Here is a 20,573-nt window from a genome sequence, read left to right as displayed (position 1 = left end):
AACGTGAGACGGTTAAATAGATTTAACCAATCAGACAACGGCTATTATTTAAGGATCTGAGGGACTTCAAAATATTCAGATCACTGACACAGATTTCTCCACAATCAAAAATCCGCATATAACACAATTATTTGACCTGCAGTATATACGCTTTAGGGTTTCTGTTGACATGGTTACCATTAGCTAATATTTCCGCAAGATGGTATCCTTGAATATTGCCATTTTCAGCGACTGTTTACTCACCGTTGTCATGGTTGTACGTGAGCCGTGTGCATCACCCGGAAGTGAGCGTAAGCTAAATACCATTCGGAATCGTTCGGGTACGAACCTTTTGGAGATAAAAAGTTCAAAAGGTATGTGCGAATGTACAATTTCGCGATTTGGTAAGCTGTGTTCTGATTGGTCAATCTCAAAGTTTACCTGACGCGACCTCCCATAAGGCTTTGTTAAACTCAGTGGTGGAGTGTAACGAAAAGTTCTGAGACTAAGTTTACTTAGACTGACGACAGTCGTACGTCTATGTTAAAATATGGGAGCTTCGATCACCTTGGTCCTACGACTGTCGTACCTCTTACACAGTAACGGTACGACAGTTGTAGCGCTATGATAGGTTTGTGAAACGGACGGGGCCCGGGGTTGGCTTTGAAGTCCCATACTCCAACATAGACTTAAGATGTTCTTAGCGCTACGAATGGTTGGAGAAATGGGGCCCAGATGATTTCTAACTCACGTGCACATTCGAATCTGGTCTTCAACCGTTCTTCCTTCGTCCTTTGTGTCGTTTAAGATCGACTGCAGCTCCTCGATACAATCACTGGCCTTGAAAAGGTTGCATCTCGCCTGTCCCGAGACAAGGGGGGCAACCGCTGTAAGGTAAAACAACCACAGATATGATTACAAAAATATAACAGCTCGAGTGAGGCGAAAATGCGACATAAATAGATGTACTATGTCCTGTCGTGGTGTAGCAGAGACGGTTCTAGAGTGGAGTACACCACCCCAATCCCCACCCACTTTGCCCTGAAAGTTTATTAAATGACCCTTGAAAAACTCTCGTGAAAATGAAGGGTGGAAGTGTGCACGCCCCCACCCCTACCCCACCTCTCTCCTCCTTCTCAAAAAGTTGTATGCGCCCCTGTGTACTACGTCATCACTCCAATGCAGAGTTGCCTCGTGTACAACTGGGGCCTAGTGGTTAAAGCGTTCGCTCCTCACGCCGAAGACCCTGGTTCGATTCCCCACATGGGTACAATGTGTGAGGCTCATTTTCTGGTGTCCCCCGCCGTGATATCGCTGGAATATTGCTAAAAGCGGAGTAAAACCAAACTCACTCACTCGCTCAAGTACAGCAATTTGCTGTCCAGGGTTACTTCCCTTTTGAGTGAGAGAAACCGATGAGCATCGAATCCCGGTTCCCTCTTAATGTATAAAATAAAGGCGATTCTGTTTGTCGACTCTTTAGTTGACTCGCTGACTTGGTTGTCACATGTCATTGGTTCCCAATTGCGCAGATCAATGCTCATGTTGTTGGTCACTGGATTGTCTGGTCCAGACTCGATTATTTACAGACCACCGCCATGTAGCTGGAATATTGCAGGGTACGGCGTAAAACTAAACTCACTCACTCACTCACTTAGTTAATGAGTAAACTGAAGTGGTAGAAGTCTCAGAGATGCCTTACGGACGCTTTCCTCCAATGTCAGGACGACGCATTGTTGTTATAACGACTATTGTGTTTAAAGGGGCATGACGTTTGTATAATTTTTTTTAAAATGACATGATGAATGTATAATATGTACACATATAAATACTTCACAAGCCTTACAGTGAGAGTGTGTTACAGTGCGTTACTAATCACTGTTATGTGTGTTCCACATATTTCAAGAATGGTGAAAATGTGCTTTCAAGAGTTGCCTCCCTTAATAGAGCTAGGATTCTATGATCAGTGAATAATCATATCAAGCGGATCTTTTCGCGTGATAATGAAATCAATACTTGGGGCATTTACCAAGAATCAAGGTACGTCCTAGTATTCAATAACGAGCAGTGACTGGCAAATTCTTTAGCACATGAAACAATTTAGCAATATTTAACCAGAGGTCTTGTATAGCTGGTAATGAACACTTATTCGTTACGACAACCGAAAATAGGCTCATTTGACAACTTCATCTTAAACCCAATGACGTCATATCCGGTTATCTCCGTTTACATCTGGCGCCAGTGCGTGAGCCTCGGAAATGACAGCCATGTAAACCGATCCCTCAGAGCAACTGTCGGAAATAACCGATCTCCGACAATGCTTTAAGCCACACGCTTGAATCTTAAACATTTGTGGCATTGTTGACATTTCGAGTGTAAGTCAATTTACAAGTGGCCAAATGTATAGTAATCTACAAGCATGTTTACATCAGTATGTTATTGTTTGAACTGACACAAGCAGCCTTCGTACACGTTGCCAGGCATATGCTACTGATGACATACATCAACTTCGTCATAGCTGTTTTTCGTTTGCAAGAACCAGCACTTTATACCTGAGGACAGCGAGTGAGTGAGTTTTGATTTACGCCACACTCAGCAATATTCCAGCTATATGGCAGCGGTCTGTAAATAATCGAGTCTGAACCAGACATCCAGTGATCAACAGCATGAGCATCGATCTGCGCAGTTGGGAACCGATGACATGTGTCAACCAAGTCAGCAAGCCTGACCACCCGATCTCGTTAGACGCCTCTTACGACAAGCATCGTCGTCTTTTGAGGCAAGCATGGGTTGCTGAAGGCCTATTCTACCCCGCGACCTTCACGGGTCCTGAAGGTGACATGGTTAGTATGTATAAGTTGTTAGATGGTTTCATTTTCTCCTGCATTTGAGTGTACCATATTCACCTGTTTGCTTGTTTGTTTTACGTCACACTCAACCAGTGCGAGTCTGAACCAGACAATCCAGTGATCAAGAGCATGAGCATCGTCTACGCAACTGGGATAAGATGATATGTGTTAGTGAGGAGGACCTCACGATCCCGTTAGTCGCCCTTTACGATAAGCATGGGTTGCTCAAGAACACTTCTGACCCAGATGTTCACGGGTATGAGTAAAGGTGAAGTTTGTCCAAAATATAAGCTTGAGAGGTCATCGGGACTTTTTTACCCTTATTTTTGAACCTGATCACGACCTCGACCAAAAACGATTCCATAAAACTATAAATCATGAAAACTTGGAAAATCCATCTCCGCTCAAATGCCATGTTGTAGGGCAATTCGGCGGTTCAGGCCCGATATGCACAAAGTTAGAGTTACGATCATCGTAACTCCCATACTCGTACATAGTAGAGCTAAGAATGTGTTGTGCATGTTGACCCTGGCTTGGAAATTAGTTTATCACAGTTACGCCCCTTTGGCGTGTCAGGAAACAATAATCCCAAACCCCAAATCGAGATTCGCTGTCATGTTTCTAGGCGTGTTAGCGCCAATCCGGTGCGTATGTGCTTCATTTGAGTGCTGAACGTCTGGGATCAATCCTTTACTCCATAGCCCATCCCGTGTCTCACATTTCTGCTGGTGACGAATGGTCGCAAATAAATGACTATTTAACCTCTTGATATCTTAAAAAATGGGTTGGACGGTTAAATGCACAGATCGATGCCATGATGTCAAATCACCGGTTTGTCTGGTCCAGACTCGATATGTAGAGACATATAGCCTGTTTAAGTCCATATGCAACAAGCATCATCTATACAACAAACATCATATATACTACACAAAATAAGATAGGATATTGGTATTTTATTATTGATATCTTATCAATGAATAAATACAGCAAATAATAATGATTTAAAAAATTACATATATCCCTTTCTGGTTGTGATTATGTGTGTATGTTTAAGGGTCTGTGTGTGTGTGTGCATTTATGTTTGTGCGTATGTGTGTGTGTGTGTGTGTGTGTGTGTGTGTGTGTGTGTGTGTGTGTGTGTGTGTGTTTGTTTTATCCATGTGTGTTTTTTGCATTACAGAAAGTCTCGTTTCCTGTTTACTGGATTCCGTCCTTTTGCGCAACTTGGTGCGATAAACAGTCCAGAATTTTTAGACTAATTCATTTACCTGGATACATAAATATTAATCAGAATGATTCGATACATCTAAGCATTTGTACATTGCGATATTACGCTCCTTCTAATCATTGCAAACACTTCGTACAGCGGGCTCTGTCGTATAGTGAGCTCTGACAAACGAAAACCTGGAAATCTCAAAACGAGGCTTTGCCACTAGAAAGGTTCTGTTTGGTACGGAAACGATATCATATCAATCACAAAATGCGTTACACTGAATAACACATAACAAGTGTAACCAGTGAGCCAGCTGCAACGTTAATCATTTTACGACCTCATCAAACAGAGGCGGTCCGTGATTTCTTAGTTAAGGTATGTTGCGTAAAACTCAGACATATGGTGTTATTAAAGCTCAAAATTCAAATTCATTTGTAAATTCCATTTTCTTATGAAACTCGGAATTCAGTGTAACCAGAGTTGTTTGTGGTGTTTATTTTCACTTTCATAGGAGAAAATCGGGTGATCGGGTGAAAAGTAGGTCTTGTCTAGGTAATGAGACTCATGTTTCGGTATGATGAATGTATGTGTGTGCTATAGATATATATATATATATATATATAGATAGATAGATAGATGTGTGACAAAAAGTATGTGTGTGTTTGTACGTGTTTTGTGTCTGTATGTGAGTTTATGCGTGTAAGTATATATATATATATATATATATATATATATATATATATATATATATATATATATATATATATATATATATATATATATATATATATAATTTCTGGGAATACTATATATATATATATATATATATATATATATATATATATAGTATTCCCAGAAATTATTGAGAATCATGTTGCGTCATGTAACTCATAACGTTTATTAACTTCTGGCGTTTTACTTACATAAACATGTTAAAACATCATCCTTTTACAGTCTCAGTCTTGTTTTAGTACTTTGTTACACCTCCTCGCTCAGCAATGCATGCCTGAATACGCCTAGGCACACAACCCACCAAAGTTTGTAGGTAATCGTGTGACAGGGTATCCCAATATTGGACCACCTCGGCCTTCATATCTTCAATATTTCTCAGTCTCTTTTGGTTTATTCTGTCCTTCATGACTCCCCACACATTCTCAATTGGGTTCAGGTCTGGGCTGTAACTGGGCCAGTCTAAAACTTGAACATTTTCGCCCGACAACCACTGTTTTGTGTAGAGCGCAGTGTGTTTTGGGTCATTATCATGCTGGAAAATCCAATCATCTTCATACAATGTTTGTGCTGTCGGAAGCAGGTGACCATTTAGAATGTCAACGTATCTTTCTTTTGTCAAGTTTCCCGTGAAAACACACAATGGCGTCACTCCGCGAGCCGATATGCCACCCCACATGTGAAACTGCGGGCTATGTTTTGGTCGCTGGTAGATAGGTTTGACAGTATCTTTGGTCCAAATTTTCACACAATTAGGGAAAAGCCAAACAGAACTTTCATCCGAAAAGAAAACATTATCCCAATCTTGATTTTCATGAGCCCGACACCAGTTTAAACGTTTTTCCTTTTGTGCATCTTTCATCAACGGCGAGGGAATTCCACGTTTTTTCACCCAATTAAGTCTCTGTAATTCCTGCCTAACTGTTTCATTGCATACCTGAGGACTTCCTCTGCTAATCATTTCATTTCTGATGTTCTCAACACTTTTCAATTTGCCCCTACTCACAATGTGCCCAAGTCTTCGGCTATCCACAACACTGAATTTCCTAGGCCGACCTGCCCCTGTTTTGTGCTCTATCCCAGTTCCTGTTTGAATATTCTTCAAAGTTCTGTATACTGTAGACAGAGGAATACCATGTCTAAAAGCTAACACTTTAGCATCAGCCTCACCCCTTTCAAAATCATCTAGAATGAGCTTTCTTTTCTCTCTTGCTGTAAATTCTGCCATGTCAACACAGGAAGCCGTCTGCTCAGACAAGGGAGATAACTCCTGACGTAATGAGCTGCCTTCTAAGCCTTCAAGAGTTGTCTCCCTTATTTAGTATGCTTAGTGCATAGTGAAAGCCCTTTTTCCAATCTTAGCATCATTAGAAAAAAACAAAGATTTTCTCAATAATTTCTGGGAACACTGTATATATATATATATATATATATATATGTGTGTGTGTGTGTGTGTGTGTGTGTGTGTGTGTGTGTGTGTGTCTGCGTGTTGTGAGCCAGAATGCGTGTGTGTCTGCCTGTTTGTGCATGTGAATGCGTGTATATGTGTGCATGTTTATATGTGTGTTTGTGCGTGCGTTTATGTGTTTACGATCGGGTGTGTTTGTTTTTGTGTGCGCGCGTGTGTGTAATGTAACTAGTGAGAGTTAATGGGAAGGAACTAACGAGATCCGGCCACTCCGAGTGTAAAGCACTCTGTTCATGCAGGACTGGGAAAGGCTAACGTTAGTTATGTTAATACAAGGGCCTCGCGTCGCCTCAAGTTAAGAGTCAAGTTAATGAGGTAATGTTTCCAGTCAAGCTGCACGCTTTGGATTCCCGAAGACATCCACTTGCTATCAAATTATACATTCCCCAAGAATCGCTCTTCATTCCCTTGCACCTTATGCAAGGGCTGGTTCAAGATAACCGTAATGACTTGAAGTCAAATAAAACACTCTTAACGTCGAGTTCTGAATGTCAATAACGCGGATGCAGTCACGTGCATGTGCACGTGCATGGCTGAATGTATGGTCCTGAATAATGCCGCTCTTTTGAGGGTACTACCGCATATCACAGTTAAACGTCAGGAGTGAGTAGCAATATTCCAGCAACATCACGACTTTAACCACTAGCCTAGCCCGCCGCCCCGGTAACAACAAGTAACATTTTTGTACGCTGCTTTATCAATATTCCAGTAACATCATGACTTTAACCGCTAGTCTAGCCCGCCGCCCCGGTAACAACAAGTAGCATTTTTACGCTGCTTTATCAATATTCCAGCAACATCACGACTTTAACCACTAGCCTAACCCATCGCCCCTGTAACAACAAGTAGCATTTTTGTACGCTGCTTTATCAATATTCCAGCAACATCACGACTTTAACCACTAGTCTAACCCACCGCCCCGGTAAAAACAAGTAGGATTTTTTTGTACACTGCTATATCAATATACCAGAGTTATCACGATGGGGACACCAAATCCGAACTTCACACATTGTACCCATGTGATGAACTCGGGTGTCGAACCCGGATCTTCGGCGTATCGAGCCAACTCGTTAACCACTGAGCTACCCTACAACACCTACAAATTCAACACCTCTAATTTAAAAGTTATTTTTAAAGACCTACAATACGCCCACTGTCCACACAAACGACGTTACCGTCGTTGCCGTGCGGAAGGCGAATTGAAGGGGGAAATCTGCTCGCAACGCCACTTGCGGTTCAAAAGGAAGCGTTGACTGAAAGCTATTAACAGCATCAATATCTGATAGTGATGCCTTTTCAATAACACATGAAATGGACCAAGGCATGTGATTAACGCTACAGATTTTACAGTATTGAAATCCCGAACTCACATCGAAATGTCACACTCACATTGAAACCACTATGGACAGGGGACACACACAGACAGACACGTACACTCAGAGGACAAACAGAACTAGACAGATAGACAGATGTCCACAATTAGCTCAAAACTGGACTCGTGAAGATCCGGGTTAAAATATTGATCTTCAGTACCCATGCTTGTCGTAAGCGGCGACTAACGGGATCGGGTGGTCAGGCTCGCTGACTTGGTCGACACATTTCATCGGTTCCCATTTGCGCTTGTAGGTGCTCATGCTGTTGATCACTGGATTATCAGGCCCAGACTCGATTATTTACATATAGTGGCGTAAAACTAAACGCAGTCATTCGTACACTAATCTGCGAGTATCATGAGGAATGAGGATTATGATTTATGGATATACAACTTCTTTTATTCAGTGAGTGCGACGTTTCGGCATAGACACTAAAGTCGTTGTCAAGGAAATGTTACAGGGTAATAATTTTGGAGGAATATATACATGAATTGTTGTTACAATGAAGGAGAGGAAGAGGAGCTGTTTATACAATTAATGGGGTTGATGTACACAAACTGATGGGAAGTTAATAAGGAGTATGGTATATATTGGTATATGTTGTTATAAAAAAGTAGATAGAAGTACAGAATTATTTTAACAAGTGATGATATGCGAGTGGAATTTGGTAGCCCTCACCTCTGTTGATCGCTGGTTCAATCTGGTTCGATCTAAAAGAAGCTGTATATCTATAAATCATAGTTCTCATTCTTCATCTACTCAACTTCTAGAATGCCTATCAAAGATGTCATACGTCGACTACAAGGAGACGTGGCGGTTACTGCCATCAACAAGCTAAATGACCTAGAGAAGAAGCTCCTCCATACCAGAAACCACCTCACCTTTCTCAGTAGGGAAGACCCTACTGCCCGACTACAGAGACAACACCGTGTCCTTCTTAAGCGACTCCTAGACAACGACATAGGCCCCACCCTCCACAAGAGCCATAATGGACAAAAAACAAATTGGCCGCCACCCCGATATAAGAACTTTTTTGTTATAAATTATACATAATCATGTGGTATATAAAATAAAAGACAATAAAATGACCTTTACAATGATATATAAATGAAATTTGTGAGGATGGTCATAAGGAAGTTAGATGAAAAATAAGATCTAGAGGACCCAAAACATCAAAATGTCAATAAAATAACGAAGAAATATATCCTCTCTCTTTATCTAAAAACATCTGTTTTAATAGTTTGAAATCGATTTATGATGAAAATGCCATTTTAGGAAAAAGAAATATAACATGGTCTTGCTATGATATCAAGTCATGCTCTGATTTTTACTTAAGTGCAATAAGTTGTACCATCATAATGGGAAGTAGTATGTAGTCGGCCATCTTTGCCATGGAGACGGTGCAAGCACAACTGTTAATAGTAATAGATATTTTACCTTTACCAATCATTTTGAGATGAATTGGTATTTTGGTATTTTGTACTTATTTTGCTAGATAAAGTGCACGTGGAAAGGAAAAAATACAAAATGACGAAGAAATAATAAAAAAGTGTGATATATTATCTAAACTATGCACTACTTTCCAGTTTCCCTCCATGAAACTCAGTTACTGAGATACTACTTTCTCGGACACACATATGATTCAAATGGATAGCTACTAAATATATTTGACAAACACTTTTTCCCAAAGGGGATTTTATAAAATAATTGCCTCTAGATCTGTTGAATATTTAATTGTTGTTCACACGGAATTGCTAAATTATGTTCTGAAATCTCAATTTAAATGTGCCTTTTTCCACATGAGAAGGAACTATTTTCCAGATTACGTTTTGTTGCTTTCCTCTATAAAACATGCTGTGGGTATCCAGCGAGGGCCAGACCGCAGTACTTGGAGCAGATCAGCCTCTATACGCCATTATAAAACTCCTCCAATGGCGGTCCCCAGATGTTTACGTAGATGACAAGGGTTTTGTTATGAAGGCAAGATGCATCTAATGATGGGGAAGCTGCTATGTGACTCAGGGTGGACAACAGTACTAACCCAAGCAGAGATTCTCACATCTGGTCGAGCTAAGTCAACTCTCAATGAGCATCACATCAAGCGCACAAGATATGCCCACCTGGTTTTCATCCTCAAGCAGAATGCATACTCTGAATGGGTCCACCGGAATCTTTCAGCACATGGCATCAACGTTCTCAGAAGTTTTCCACAGTTCAAATACTGTCTACTATCACTGAACTAAAACTGCTCGTTTTGTGAGATCATTAGGGGATGGAGACTTCCATCTTTATGCACAATCATGTGACGAACATTGTGATTGGTTTTACGCATTGGACCACACAAACTATGCACGCTGGCTTCCAGTACATGTACGTAACATGGTTGAACTTCCTGAAGAAAATGTGCTTTCAAACCAACAGTGTGACTTGGGTACACTACAGCCATGCAACCACACCGCGGCTGACACAAGAATCGTCCTATATCCTACTGCAGAGCACGGCCAAACATCAGCCTATGTTCGCGCTGTTGATATTGTGATTTTGGCAATAAAGTGCTTTAAAACCTCAAGTCTAAGTGAACTCTGGGTAGGATTTGGAACTGGTAAAAAGTACAGAGTCACCCCAATCCATGATATGTACTCTCACCTTGGTCCATCAAAGTCCTTGGCATTACCCATCTTCCACAGTCTTACTGGTTGTAACACAACTTCACATGTTCTTGCATGTGGAAAGAAGCCTGCATTCACAGCCTGGACAAGTCTACGTGACAAGTCTACCAGACACTAGTGGCCCTCACAGAGGATCCTGAACATTTCGTGATTGAATCGAGACACATGCAACAGAATGAAAGATTTGTTGTATGAAGTGCAGCAGAAGTTGTGGAGCCCTACGCCTGAATGAAGCAAGACATCGCCTTTTTACTACCGGAAGCAGGTCACTGGAAAACCTCCTGCTTACTCAATCTGCGTTTTTTCAACATTTGAAACAATTTGATCTGCAGAAGAGTTTCTTTTGGGAGCAGGCAACCATTGCTTATCAGGATCCCCGTCTTCAGTGATTGGGGTTGGCAGAAAGACGACAGCAATAACCGGCAACCTCCATGGACTACCCCCAGTGATGCTTCAGCAGCTTGTTCTATCCTCCTACACAGTTGTTGTAGGGGAAGGGACGGCAAGGTGTAAATGCAGTCATGCTGGTATACGATGTACAGTCCCCTGCCAGAGTTAAGGAGGATGCAGAAATACTAGTTACTAGAATTGTTACTATCCATTACTGACAGTCACGTGCAAGTACAATATATACATCCTGTGTATACTATTGTTATTTGTGGTGATTCCCTACTGACTGGATACTTGTTATAGGTAAAACATATTTGGACTAAAACATAAAGACTATTTCTACATAATTCCATTTTCAGTCACTTACAATATGACACCTCTTAGAACTAAACGCTGGCAAGGGGGATAACTGAACGAACAGCTTTGCTTTGAATAATATCAATGTGGTGATGCATTCTCTAATCATTCACTATTACTGTATCAACATTGATTAAATCCCACATATCCAATTTTCAACAATCGTACATTGAAAGTATAGTTCCCCTACCTTTTTTGAAGAGTATACTAAACTAAGTCCCGTGTAACACCACATTTATTGAACTCGTGAATTGTATCTGATTCTAAATATGGTATTACATGGAACATATCCTCTAGTGTCCTCTATGTGTGCGGAGACTACGGGTATTCAGCTCATGTTGAAAGTAGATTTGGGTTTATTTTCCTCAACGCAACGACTTCGGTAATAAATAGACTATTACATTCGTGCCCATCACATACTGTGTTTACAACACTCGTGCCCAAATAACGGTTTTTCCCGTGGAGAGCACCCGTGCCGTAAACATTATAGGACATGTGCACTTATATAATATCCTTTATGTCAAACACAACAATGTCGGGTCGTAGAAGATTCCCTGCTTATGTGGAGCAACTGTTCACTTGCAAAGTACATACATGATGCAACAAAACCACTGTTAAAACGAACTCACAGGGCCGCAAATATTAGTTCTTTATAACCGTGGTTTGTTATATGCAATAGGTAGCAAGTGGCCGACAACAAAAATGGAGTTCGTTATATCCGTTATAATCGTGCCAGTTATAAAGTTTACTGTAGCTTGGTCCGTATTACGTGTGTAATATCCATTGTTATCCAATTCAGTCTCTGCGTGCGTTATGTACACGGCAAGTATCAGAGATCTGCATATCTCAGTCAAACATCCGCCCGCGTTCACCGACCTCGGAAATGATATCGGCACAGCTCCTCCACATATCTACAATAATGTCATCAACGACATTCAGCAGTAGAGTAGACAAAGCAAGTTACAAAACTTTTTTTTTCAGTTCCATCCTACATCAAATTACCTATCTGGACGGATGGCAATTTTGATATTTTGAATAATGGCCACGCAGTTTTTTTAAACACAGGACCCCATGTGTTCCCCGCAATGATATTGGAGGAGTAGCGTTAACAACGATATTCACTCAGTCACTCAAACACAAGTATCCATCACTGTGTTTTATCAGATGTCTGGGGCGGTGGGGTAGCCTAGTGGTTAAAGCGTTCGCCCGTCACGCCAGGGACCCGGGTTCGATTCCCCAGATGGGTACAATCTGTGAAGCCCATTTTCTATTGTCCCCAGTCGTGATATTGCAGGAATATTGCCAAAAGCGGCGTAAAACTAAACTCACTCACTCACTATCAGATGTCTCGGGGTTGTGGTGGCAGGGTGGTTAAGGCTTTCGCACTTCATACCTAAGATCTTGGTTCGATTCCCCACATGGGTACATTGTATGAAACCCATTTCTAGTGTCCGCCGCAGTAATATTGCTGGAATACTGGTGAAAGCGGCGTAAACCAAACTCACTCACTCACGCATTCGATGTCTAATATTTAGTGAGAATAATTTTACGCCACTTTTAGGAATAATCTTTCAGTAATATCTCGGAGGGGACAACAGAAATGTGCTTCTAATGTTGTACCCATGTAGGGAATCGAACCCGTGCCTTCAACGTAAGGAGCCAACGCTTTAACCACTAGGCTACCCCACCTCCCGTTTCTGATCTACAGCTACATAGTGATACAGAAACAGACAAGCAGTACTTCGGAGGCGATCGTCAACCCACCTGCATGCCTAACGCTGAAAGTGGGCCAAGTCACCCTTTTGCTTTTGGCAACATTCCAACATCACGGTAGCGGACATGAGAGATGGGCTTCACATTACTTGATGTAGGGAATCGAACCTGGGTCTCCTGCATGACGAGTGAACGCTTTAACCGCTAGGCTACCCCACCACCCAGCTAACACAAAAATGTCCTTGGGGATCGATTTGCTATAATGCGTGAAGCCCATTTCTGGTGGTCCCGCAGTGATATCGCTGGAATATTGCTAAAAGCGGCGTAAAACTAAACTCACTCATGGTCACATCAGCGAAAATACGAAACAGACCCCTGTTCAATCACATACAACACGCCCTGTAATCTGTGTCAAAAATATGTATACCAAAAAAGATGGATATCAAATTGCATCCTCTGAGGTACGTTATCTTGCCACACAGACGGATGCTGGGAATGAGACGTGTGAGAATGTTCAGCACAGGAATGTGACATCTTGTGGCACATATTTCTGTAAAGAAATGACTGTAAAGTCCACGCGAGGCCAAACGGCAATATTTGTAAGCGAGAAGTAAGGAATATGTACAGATCCGTGTAAAATGTATTCTGACACTTGACGTAATTTCCATGGACTTGCATGTTATTTCACTGTAGCATAAATAACTTTCATGAAGTGAGTTTTGGGTGGATTTTTGTAAAATGAGACTGGCAAATTGGAAATCATCTCTACTCTGCGCACTTCAATTTTCCGACCACTGTTTAACTAATGACATCACATTTATCAACTTACGTATGGTTCAACAAGGCACAATCCCATAGGCCGCCATGTTGAAGGAGTTCACGGCACTGTACACATGTTGAGTAAATTGCCATTCGATAAATAAGCAACGGAAAATTAAACAGAAATTATGTGATTATAGGTAAGATGATTTCCCACAAAATATAATTTGACTTGGGTCTTACGAAAATTAAATTCATGAACTTATTTAGGCTACACTAAAATAACATGTAAGTCCATGGAAGTTACGTCAAGTGTCCGAATACTTTTTGCATGGCTCTGAATGTGCAATCAGTTCTAATTGATCCCGTTTGTATACAGTTTTGGTATAATCAACAGCGTTTTGATCCCGTTTGTATACAGTTTTGGTATAATCAACAGCGTTGTATGAAGGGAGACTATTACACGAGGATACAAGTTATATGAAACGGGTGCACATTCGCTTTGAATAAGTCGTGTGGCTTTCTTTATTATCCCTTTTTACATGTACGTGCAGTAAAACACGGTAAGCAAGTTTGTACTCTCCTGTTCATTGGCGTCAGGTTCAGTTGTTTGATGATGTCACAGAGGACGACATAGAGACAGTAGTTACAAAGCAAAAATAATATGTGCTCAGTTGAAATAATGTTCACAGAGCCGAGCCTTGGCGAGGCACTGAACATTATTTGATCAAGGGCATATTTCCCGTAATCACCTCAATGGTTTATCTATTTTATTACTCATCCGCTGAAGATATCACTGTTTAGTAATGTTACAAAGTTATTACACATTGTGTAATAACATCGCGTGATGCCGCACGTATGACGTCAAAGTGATTTACAGTTATGACGTCACAATGCTAATATCTGTCACAATAGTATTAGACCTTGTTTGACTCGCGGAAAGGTGCGTGTCACCACACCATTTGAAGTCAGAGGAAAGAAGTACTTTGCTCTTTCTAATTTTTTTTTGCGTTTTCTAATGTTGTATGAGTAATAAATAAAATACGAAACTATGTCCCGTGTAACACCATATTTATGAAACGAGTGAATGGTATCGGTATCGATACCAAACCATTCACGAGTTTCATAAATATGGTATTACAGGTGAGTGAGTGAGTGAGTGAGTAGAGTTTTACGCCGCACTCAGCAATATTCCAGCTATATGGCGGCGGTCTGTAAATAATCGAGTCTGGACCAGACAATCCAGTGATCAACAACATGAGCATCGATCTGCGCAATTGGGAACCGATGACATGTGTCAACCAAGTCAGTGAGCCTGACCACCCGATCCCGTTAGTCGCCTCTTACGACAAGCACAGTCGCCTTCTATGACCATTATAAGTTGTTCACTGGGCACGAGGGGGGCATGGGCTTATGTACCCTCGAGGTTTGTTTATGTTCCTTGAGCCCATGGCCCCCGAGGGACCAGTGAACAACTTTATATCTTACCGAACACCTGAATTTTAATTTTGAACTGTTTGAAGCACCTCTGTTGAATGGGAGGCGATTCGCCATTTTACAGACGACACAAGGCAAACAGATTTAGAGTTATCTCCCTTTCATTGATATTCAATCGCAAAACATCGGTAATTTCCGTGCTTCATGCGTGATTCAATGGTATTCGAGACAAAGAAGTACTACCATGAAGCGCCAGAAGAGTTCGGAACTCCCAGCTGTGTACGCCTGTAAGCGGGGTACATTGAAAATAATAGAATAGCGCTTAGCCAGTTAGAAAGCGACATTCATGTATGAGGTAAGATAAAGTTTAGTATTCTCTGTTGCTACCCATAGTGTAGTTCAAAAAGAAATCACGAAATAAAAAACATCCGGGGACAAGGCTTAACAGTTGTGACCTCAAACAGCTGATTCGTGTTCATGCGCGTATTAAACCTAATTTCTAGTAACATAACTACGGTATAGAAAATAGTACATCGTAAAATCGCTTTAAAATACACCACAAATATGTTTTTATGGAATAATTTATCCACAGTTTGTTAAGATCTTTTAAATGCAATATCATAGAGCTCAATAACAACTGAAACGTTGTTTGATCATGTCGGAACTTCGTTCATTTACGACTGACGTTTGTCAAGTGGTTTGTCAGGCGTAGTGTTGAAACCCACTTTAGCAAAAACCTGTCAAATTTGGGGAAAGTCAATGGTTCATGATTGGAAATACAAGCATCCCACGAATACATCAAGAAATAGTTTTCAGTCAAGAAATCCAACAAGTTAGAACATTAAACAACATTTTGTTCTGTGGAATGGGTGTGTGTTACAGTCACCTCAATCCAGGAAGGATAACTCTAGCTGGAATCCGAGTCACATAGTAATATACCTCGTGGTGCGAGCTGTCTGAGGCGCCAGGCTAGTAATCCAGCGAGCTTGGAGGTGCTGGGATCGAGCCCACCTATGACTGAGTGTCACAAACCTTGGAGTCACCTTTGTGGGCAGATTCTTTCACTGTTGTCACAACCCCTAGTGTACAGTACACAACCCTGTGCAGAACCCACGGATCCATTAGTAGATGACCAGGTGGTAGCCACATGAATACCTGCAAACACCTAGTTGCGGATACGTCCGTGAAATCGGACAAGTACTGTGACTATGTGTCCCGGACCGCCCAGCTGTGGATACTTCGAAAGGATGGGAAAGTCAGATTCACTCGATGCCTTCTAGTAGGCAGCGAAAGTTTATGATCCCTAAGGAGTTTGAAAATGCGATGTGCAGTTGTGATGGACATCCAGTGATTGAAAGGAAAGGTGCGGGTACTATCACCGCTCACCTGCATGATAACGGTGTTAATACCTACACCGCGACATCACACTCATAGCTGTAAAGGAGCTGACTATCCATAAACATGGTTTTCATGCTCATCAAAATCAGATATTAGTTTCTAAACTAGTCTGTCATACAGACCCTGCAACAAATACATCCAAGGAAGTTCAGGGTAGTCTAGATTTCCACAGTTTCTGAAAATGAAGAAAGTCTCAGGGCTCGTTTTCATTATGTCTACTTCTTTATTATGAACTTATTGTCAGTAAAAAACCTTCATTTCAGAGACTAGTGGTTAGTCTGTTTCTAAACGTTAACAACAAACTGAGGGAATCCCAGTATCTCGTACCCACGTGGTGTTAACTTTGGCAACTTTGGCCGACCAATGAAATAACTAACAAGGCATCGACAAATCAGAACAGCTTTCTCGAGACAAACGGCACGTGTGTGAAACTAGAGAGTTCAGAACCAAGCTACCCTTTGAAAAACATATTTTGACATAGTTCTGTGTTCACACTTTAGATACAGAATGATAAAAAAACATTCTAGAATGTCTGACTGAAGGCTGAAATGAAATGGAAGTAGTTCCAGTGAGCTGTAACACTTTTTAGTTCCAATGTTTGAACACCGTGTTAACCTTTCCGATGCTGCATAATGAGAAAACATATGGTATACGATGACATCATTCGTAACTACTCGTAACCAGAAACGGAAAGGGACGAGTAGTTACGAAAGACGATTACATGAGTCAACCAAGTCAGCAAGGCTGACCACAAGATCCTGTAAGTCGCTTACGACAATGTCATCCTGTTAGTCGCCTCCGAAAACAAGCATGGATTGCTGAAGACCAATTCTAACCCGATCTTTATAGTTTAAGGACTCAGTATGCAGTGTCTGAGTTAGGTGTCCACGTTGACCCAGGTATCTGGTTGGGGTGGGAATGTGTAAACCACCTGACACATCATTAGTTCCCAAGGGACATCTGTATGTTGACTTGCAATCTGACTCTCCATTACTGCTTGCGTAAATAAAAAATCGGGTGGTTTTCCACTGTAAACATTGTCTTGTCACGCACTGTCTTACTTCAGAGACGAAAGATCAACACGAGTGACCGAGCTACAATGCCCTTCCCTCAGAGGCCCATTACAAGGCCTTACACAGGTACACGTGACCTTATCCATGAAATGAAAACAGTATTTACACTTTAAACGAGAGTTGTGGAATGCCTGAACCAAACCCACGTACGTTTTACATGATGTGTTAGAGCGACGTCAAGGATGAATATTAATGTTCTGATATATAAATTTCTTCCTACTGAAACATCACCGGCTACATTTTTTAAACCCTGATGATTTAGATATGATCCACAGTGTTGCTGAATTCAGCAATTCAGATTTCAGCATGTACAAGTGGCAAATGTTGTATCTGTGTTTGTACCAGGTGCCTTTAGCCTGAAGTACTACATCAACTGTCTTTCCGTCCGTCCATCCGTTTCATGTTCCCCAAATAGATGCAAACATGTGCGCCTTTGTACAAAACAACCTCTGCGCTGAGGTCGCTTTGAACAACGGCACCCTGGGGCTTTGAATACAATGCGTTGAAAATAAATATTGCATAAACATGAACATCAGCATAACAGTACGCTTACAAAGGAGTGCAGGTGTTGTTGATTGGTATGAACAGTGAATAGGGATTACCTTCATTTCGACAACACCTTATATCGCCTACAATATATCAAATGGTTAATGTCATCGTTTTCTTGTCAGTGGTAAAATGATAAACTCTGACAGTATAGCTTCCTAAACAGATCAAACAGACGTACGTTAGATGATTTAGGTAGGGACACTGTAGGAACAAGAACTGGTTCAGTACTTTCTCCAGAGGTGTTTCAGACTGATTACGAGTTAACAGTCGTCAGTGCTATTAGAGACGTGTTCATTATACATATATTGTGTTTTTTACTATGAGCTTTTTTCTGTAAAATATGTTCGTTTCAGAGACAAGTTGTTAGTCTAGTTGTTAATGTACTGGTGTGAACAGTGAATTTAGATGTTGTTTATTAATGTGAAGAGTGAATATAGAGGTTGTTTATTGACGTGAACAATGATTACATACGTTGTTTATTGGTGTGAACAGTGAATATAGAGGTTTATTGGTGTGAACAGTGAATATAGAGGTTGTTTACTGACGTGAACAATTAATATGGATGTTGTTTATTGATGTGAACGGGAAATATAGAGGTTTTTGTATGCGAACAGTCAATATAGAGGTTGTTTATTGACGTGAACAATGAATATAGAGTTTTTTCTATCGGTGTGAACAATGAATGTAGGTGTTGTTTACTGGTGTGTATAGTGAATGCTGATGTTGTTACTAGTGTTAACAGTGAATGAAATTCTTGTTTATTGGTGTGAACATTGAATGTGGTTGTTTATTGGTGTGAACAGTGAATGTGGTTTATTGGTGTGAACAGTGAATGTGGTTGTTTATTGGTGTGAACAGTGAATGCATATGTTGTTTATTAGTGTGAACAGTGAATGTAGATTGTATTTGTGTAAACAGCTCCGTTTATATATTACGTTGTTACACATTCGTGTACCTGTTCTACTTCCGTATGTACACCAAAATATTTCCTATCCGTGTATGTAATACATTATTGTATATTCAACATTAGTGTATTCTGAGCATTCGTATATATCTACATTCTTGGATGTTCCACATTATTCAACATTCTTGAATATTCTACACCCGTGAATGTTCCACATTCATATCAACAATGAATACACGCTGTTTGTGAGCAGTATGTTTATGCCTCTTTTCGTACACTCAATATTCTGAAATTCTTCGCAAAACAAACAAAAAAATTGACAAAGGTTGTCCATTATCTGCCGAACACTGCATTCTATAGCCTATTGTCGATACAAGCACACATTAATACGTATATTTAACTTCAACGTGCAAATGCACAATACGTATCCAACAAAACAACGACACACTACATAAGTTGAAATAAATCAACTTACCCAAGAACGTAATAAATGCTCCGAAGACCAAGTGTACATCCATCCTGAGCAATATCCACCCTGATGTCACCGAGAAGTCAATATAGAGGTTGTTTATTGACGTGAACAATGAATATAGAGTTTTTTCTATCGGTGTGAACAATGAATGTAGGTGTTGTTTACTGGTGTGTATAGTGAATGCTGATGTTGTTACTAGTGTTAACAGTGAATGAAATTCTTGTTTATTGGTGTGAACATTGAATGTGGTTGTTTATTGGTGTGAACAGTGAATGTGGTTTATTGGTGTGAACAGTGAATGTGGTTGTTTATTGGTGTGAACAGTGAATGCATATGTTGTTTATTAGTGTGAACAGTGAATGTAGATTGTATTTGTGTAAACAGCTCCGTTTATATATTACGTTGTTACACATTCGTGTACCTGTTCTACTTCCGTATGTACACCAAAATATTTCCTATCCGTGTATGTAATACATTATTGTATATTCAACATTAGTGTATTCTGAGCATTCGTATATATCTACATTCTTGGATGTTCCACATTATTCAACATTCTTGAATATTCTACACCCGTGAATGTTCCACATTCATATCAACAATGAATACACGCTGTTTGTGAGCAGTATGTTTATGCCTCTTTTCGTACACTCAATATTCTGAAATTCTTCGCAAAACAAACAAAAAAATTGACAAAGGTTGTCCATTATCTGCCGAACACTGCATTCTATAGCCTATTGTCGATACAAGCACACATTAATACGTATATTTAACTTCAACGTGCAAATGCACAATACGTATCCAACAAAACAACGACACACTACATAAGTTGAAATAAATCAACTTACCCAAGAACGTAATAAATGCTCCGAAGACCAAGTGTACATCCATCCTGAGCAATATCCACCCTGATGTCACCGAGACCCGGATCAAGTAGGTGATCTAGCTGTCAGGCGTGACCTGCACCGTCTCGCTGATGGTGTAAGTATGAATACGAAGCCTCTCCTATTGCAGGACTGGCTGGCGACGACGTGCTTCCCGGCCTTTGCGAACCCCGGTAGCCGTATTTATATACACAAGGCTGTAGTCTCGAGGCGAAAGAAAGAATAAAACAAGTTTATAGCTTACATTGCGCGCATCTAACATAATGGACATCCGGGTTACTTTGGTTATAACAGGGATGAAGATAGGAGTTATAGATTATAGCGGAGTTTTTGAAATACAAAAAGTCAGGTATAACGAAC

The 20,573-nt window shown here is 40.6% G+C and overlaps 1 protein-coding gene across 2 annotated transcripts in view; it reads right to left on the bottom strand.

Annotated features, from left to right (window-relative positions):
• The window catches only part of LOC137298878 (uncharacterized), a 35,480-nt gene extending 15,133 nt beyond the window's left edge, over nucleotides 1-20,347 (bottom strand). Inside the window, exons 1-2 of one of the 2 annotated variants that reach the window (XM_067831238.1) lie at nucleotides 20,178-20,347; nucleotides 731-866 (exon numbers count right to left, since the gene is read on the bottom strand). In XM_067831238.1, coding sequence (XP_067687339.1) covers nucleotides 731-866; nucleotides 20,178-20,220 — 179 coding nt within the window. In that variant the 5' untranslated portion in view covers nucleotides 20,221-20,347. Of the gene's footprint in view, nucleotides 1-730; nucleotides 867-19,335; nucleotides 19,405-20,177 lie in introns of those variants that run through there. The other variant, XM_067831228.1, reaches the window with a different exon arrangement.
• Nucleotides 20,348-20,573: the final 226 nt, after the last annotated feature.

Source organism: Haliotis asinina, chromosome 1 (assembly GCF_037392515.1).
Source record: "Haliotis asinina isolate JCU_RB_2024 chromosome 1, JCU_Hal_asi_v2, whole genome shotgun sequence".
Taxonomy (NCBI): Eukaryota; Metazoa; Mollusca; class Gastropoda; order Lepetellida; family Haliotidae; genus Haliotis; species Haliotis asinina.
Note: the sequence above shows the minus strand (reverse complement) of the source record. Positions and strands in the feature narration are given on the sequence as shown.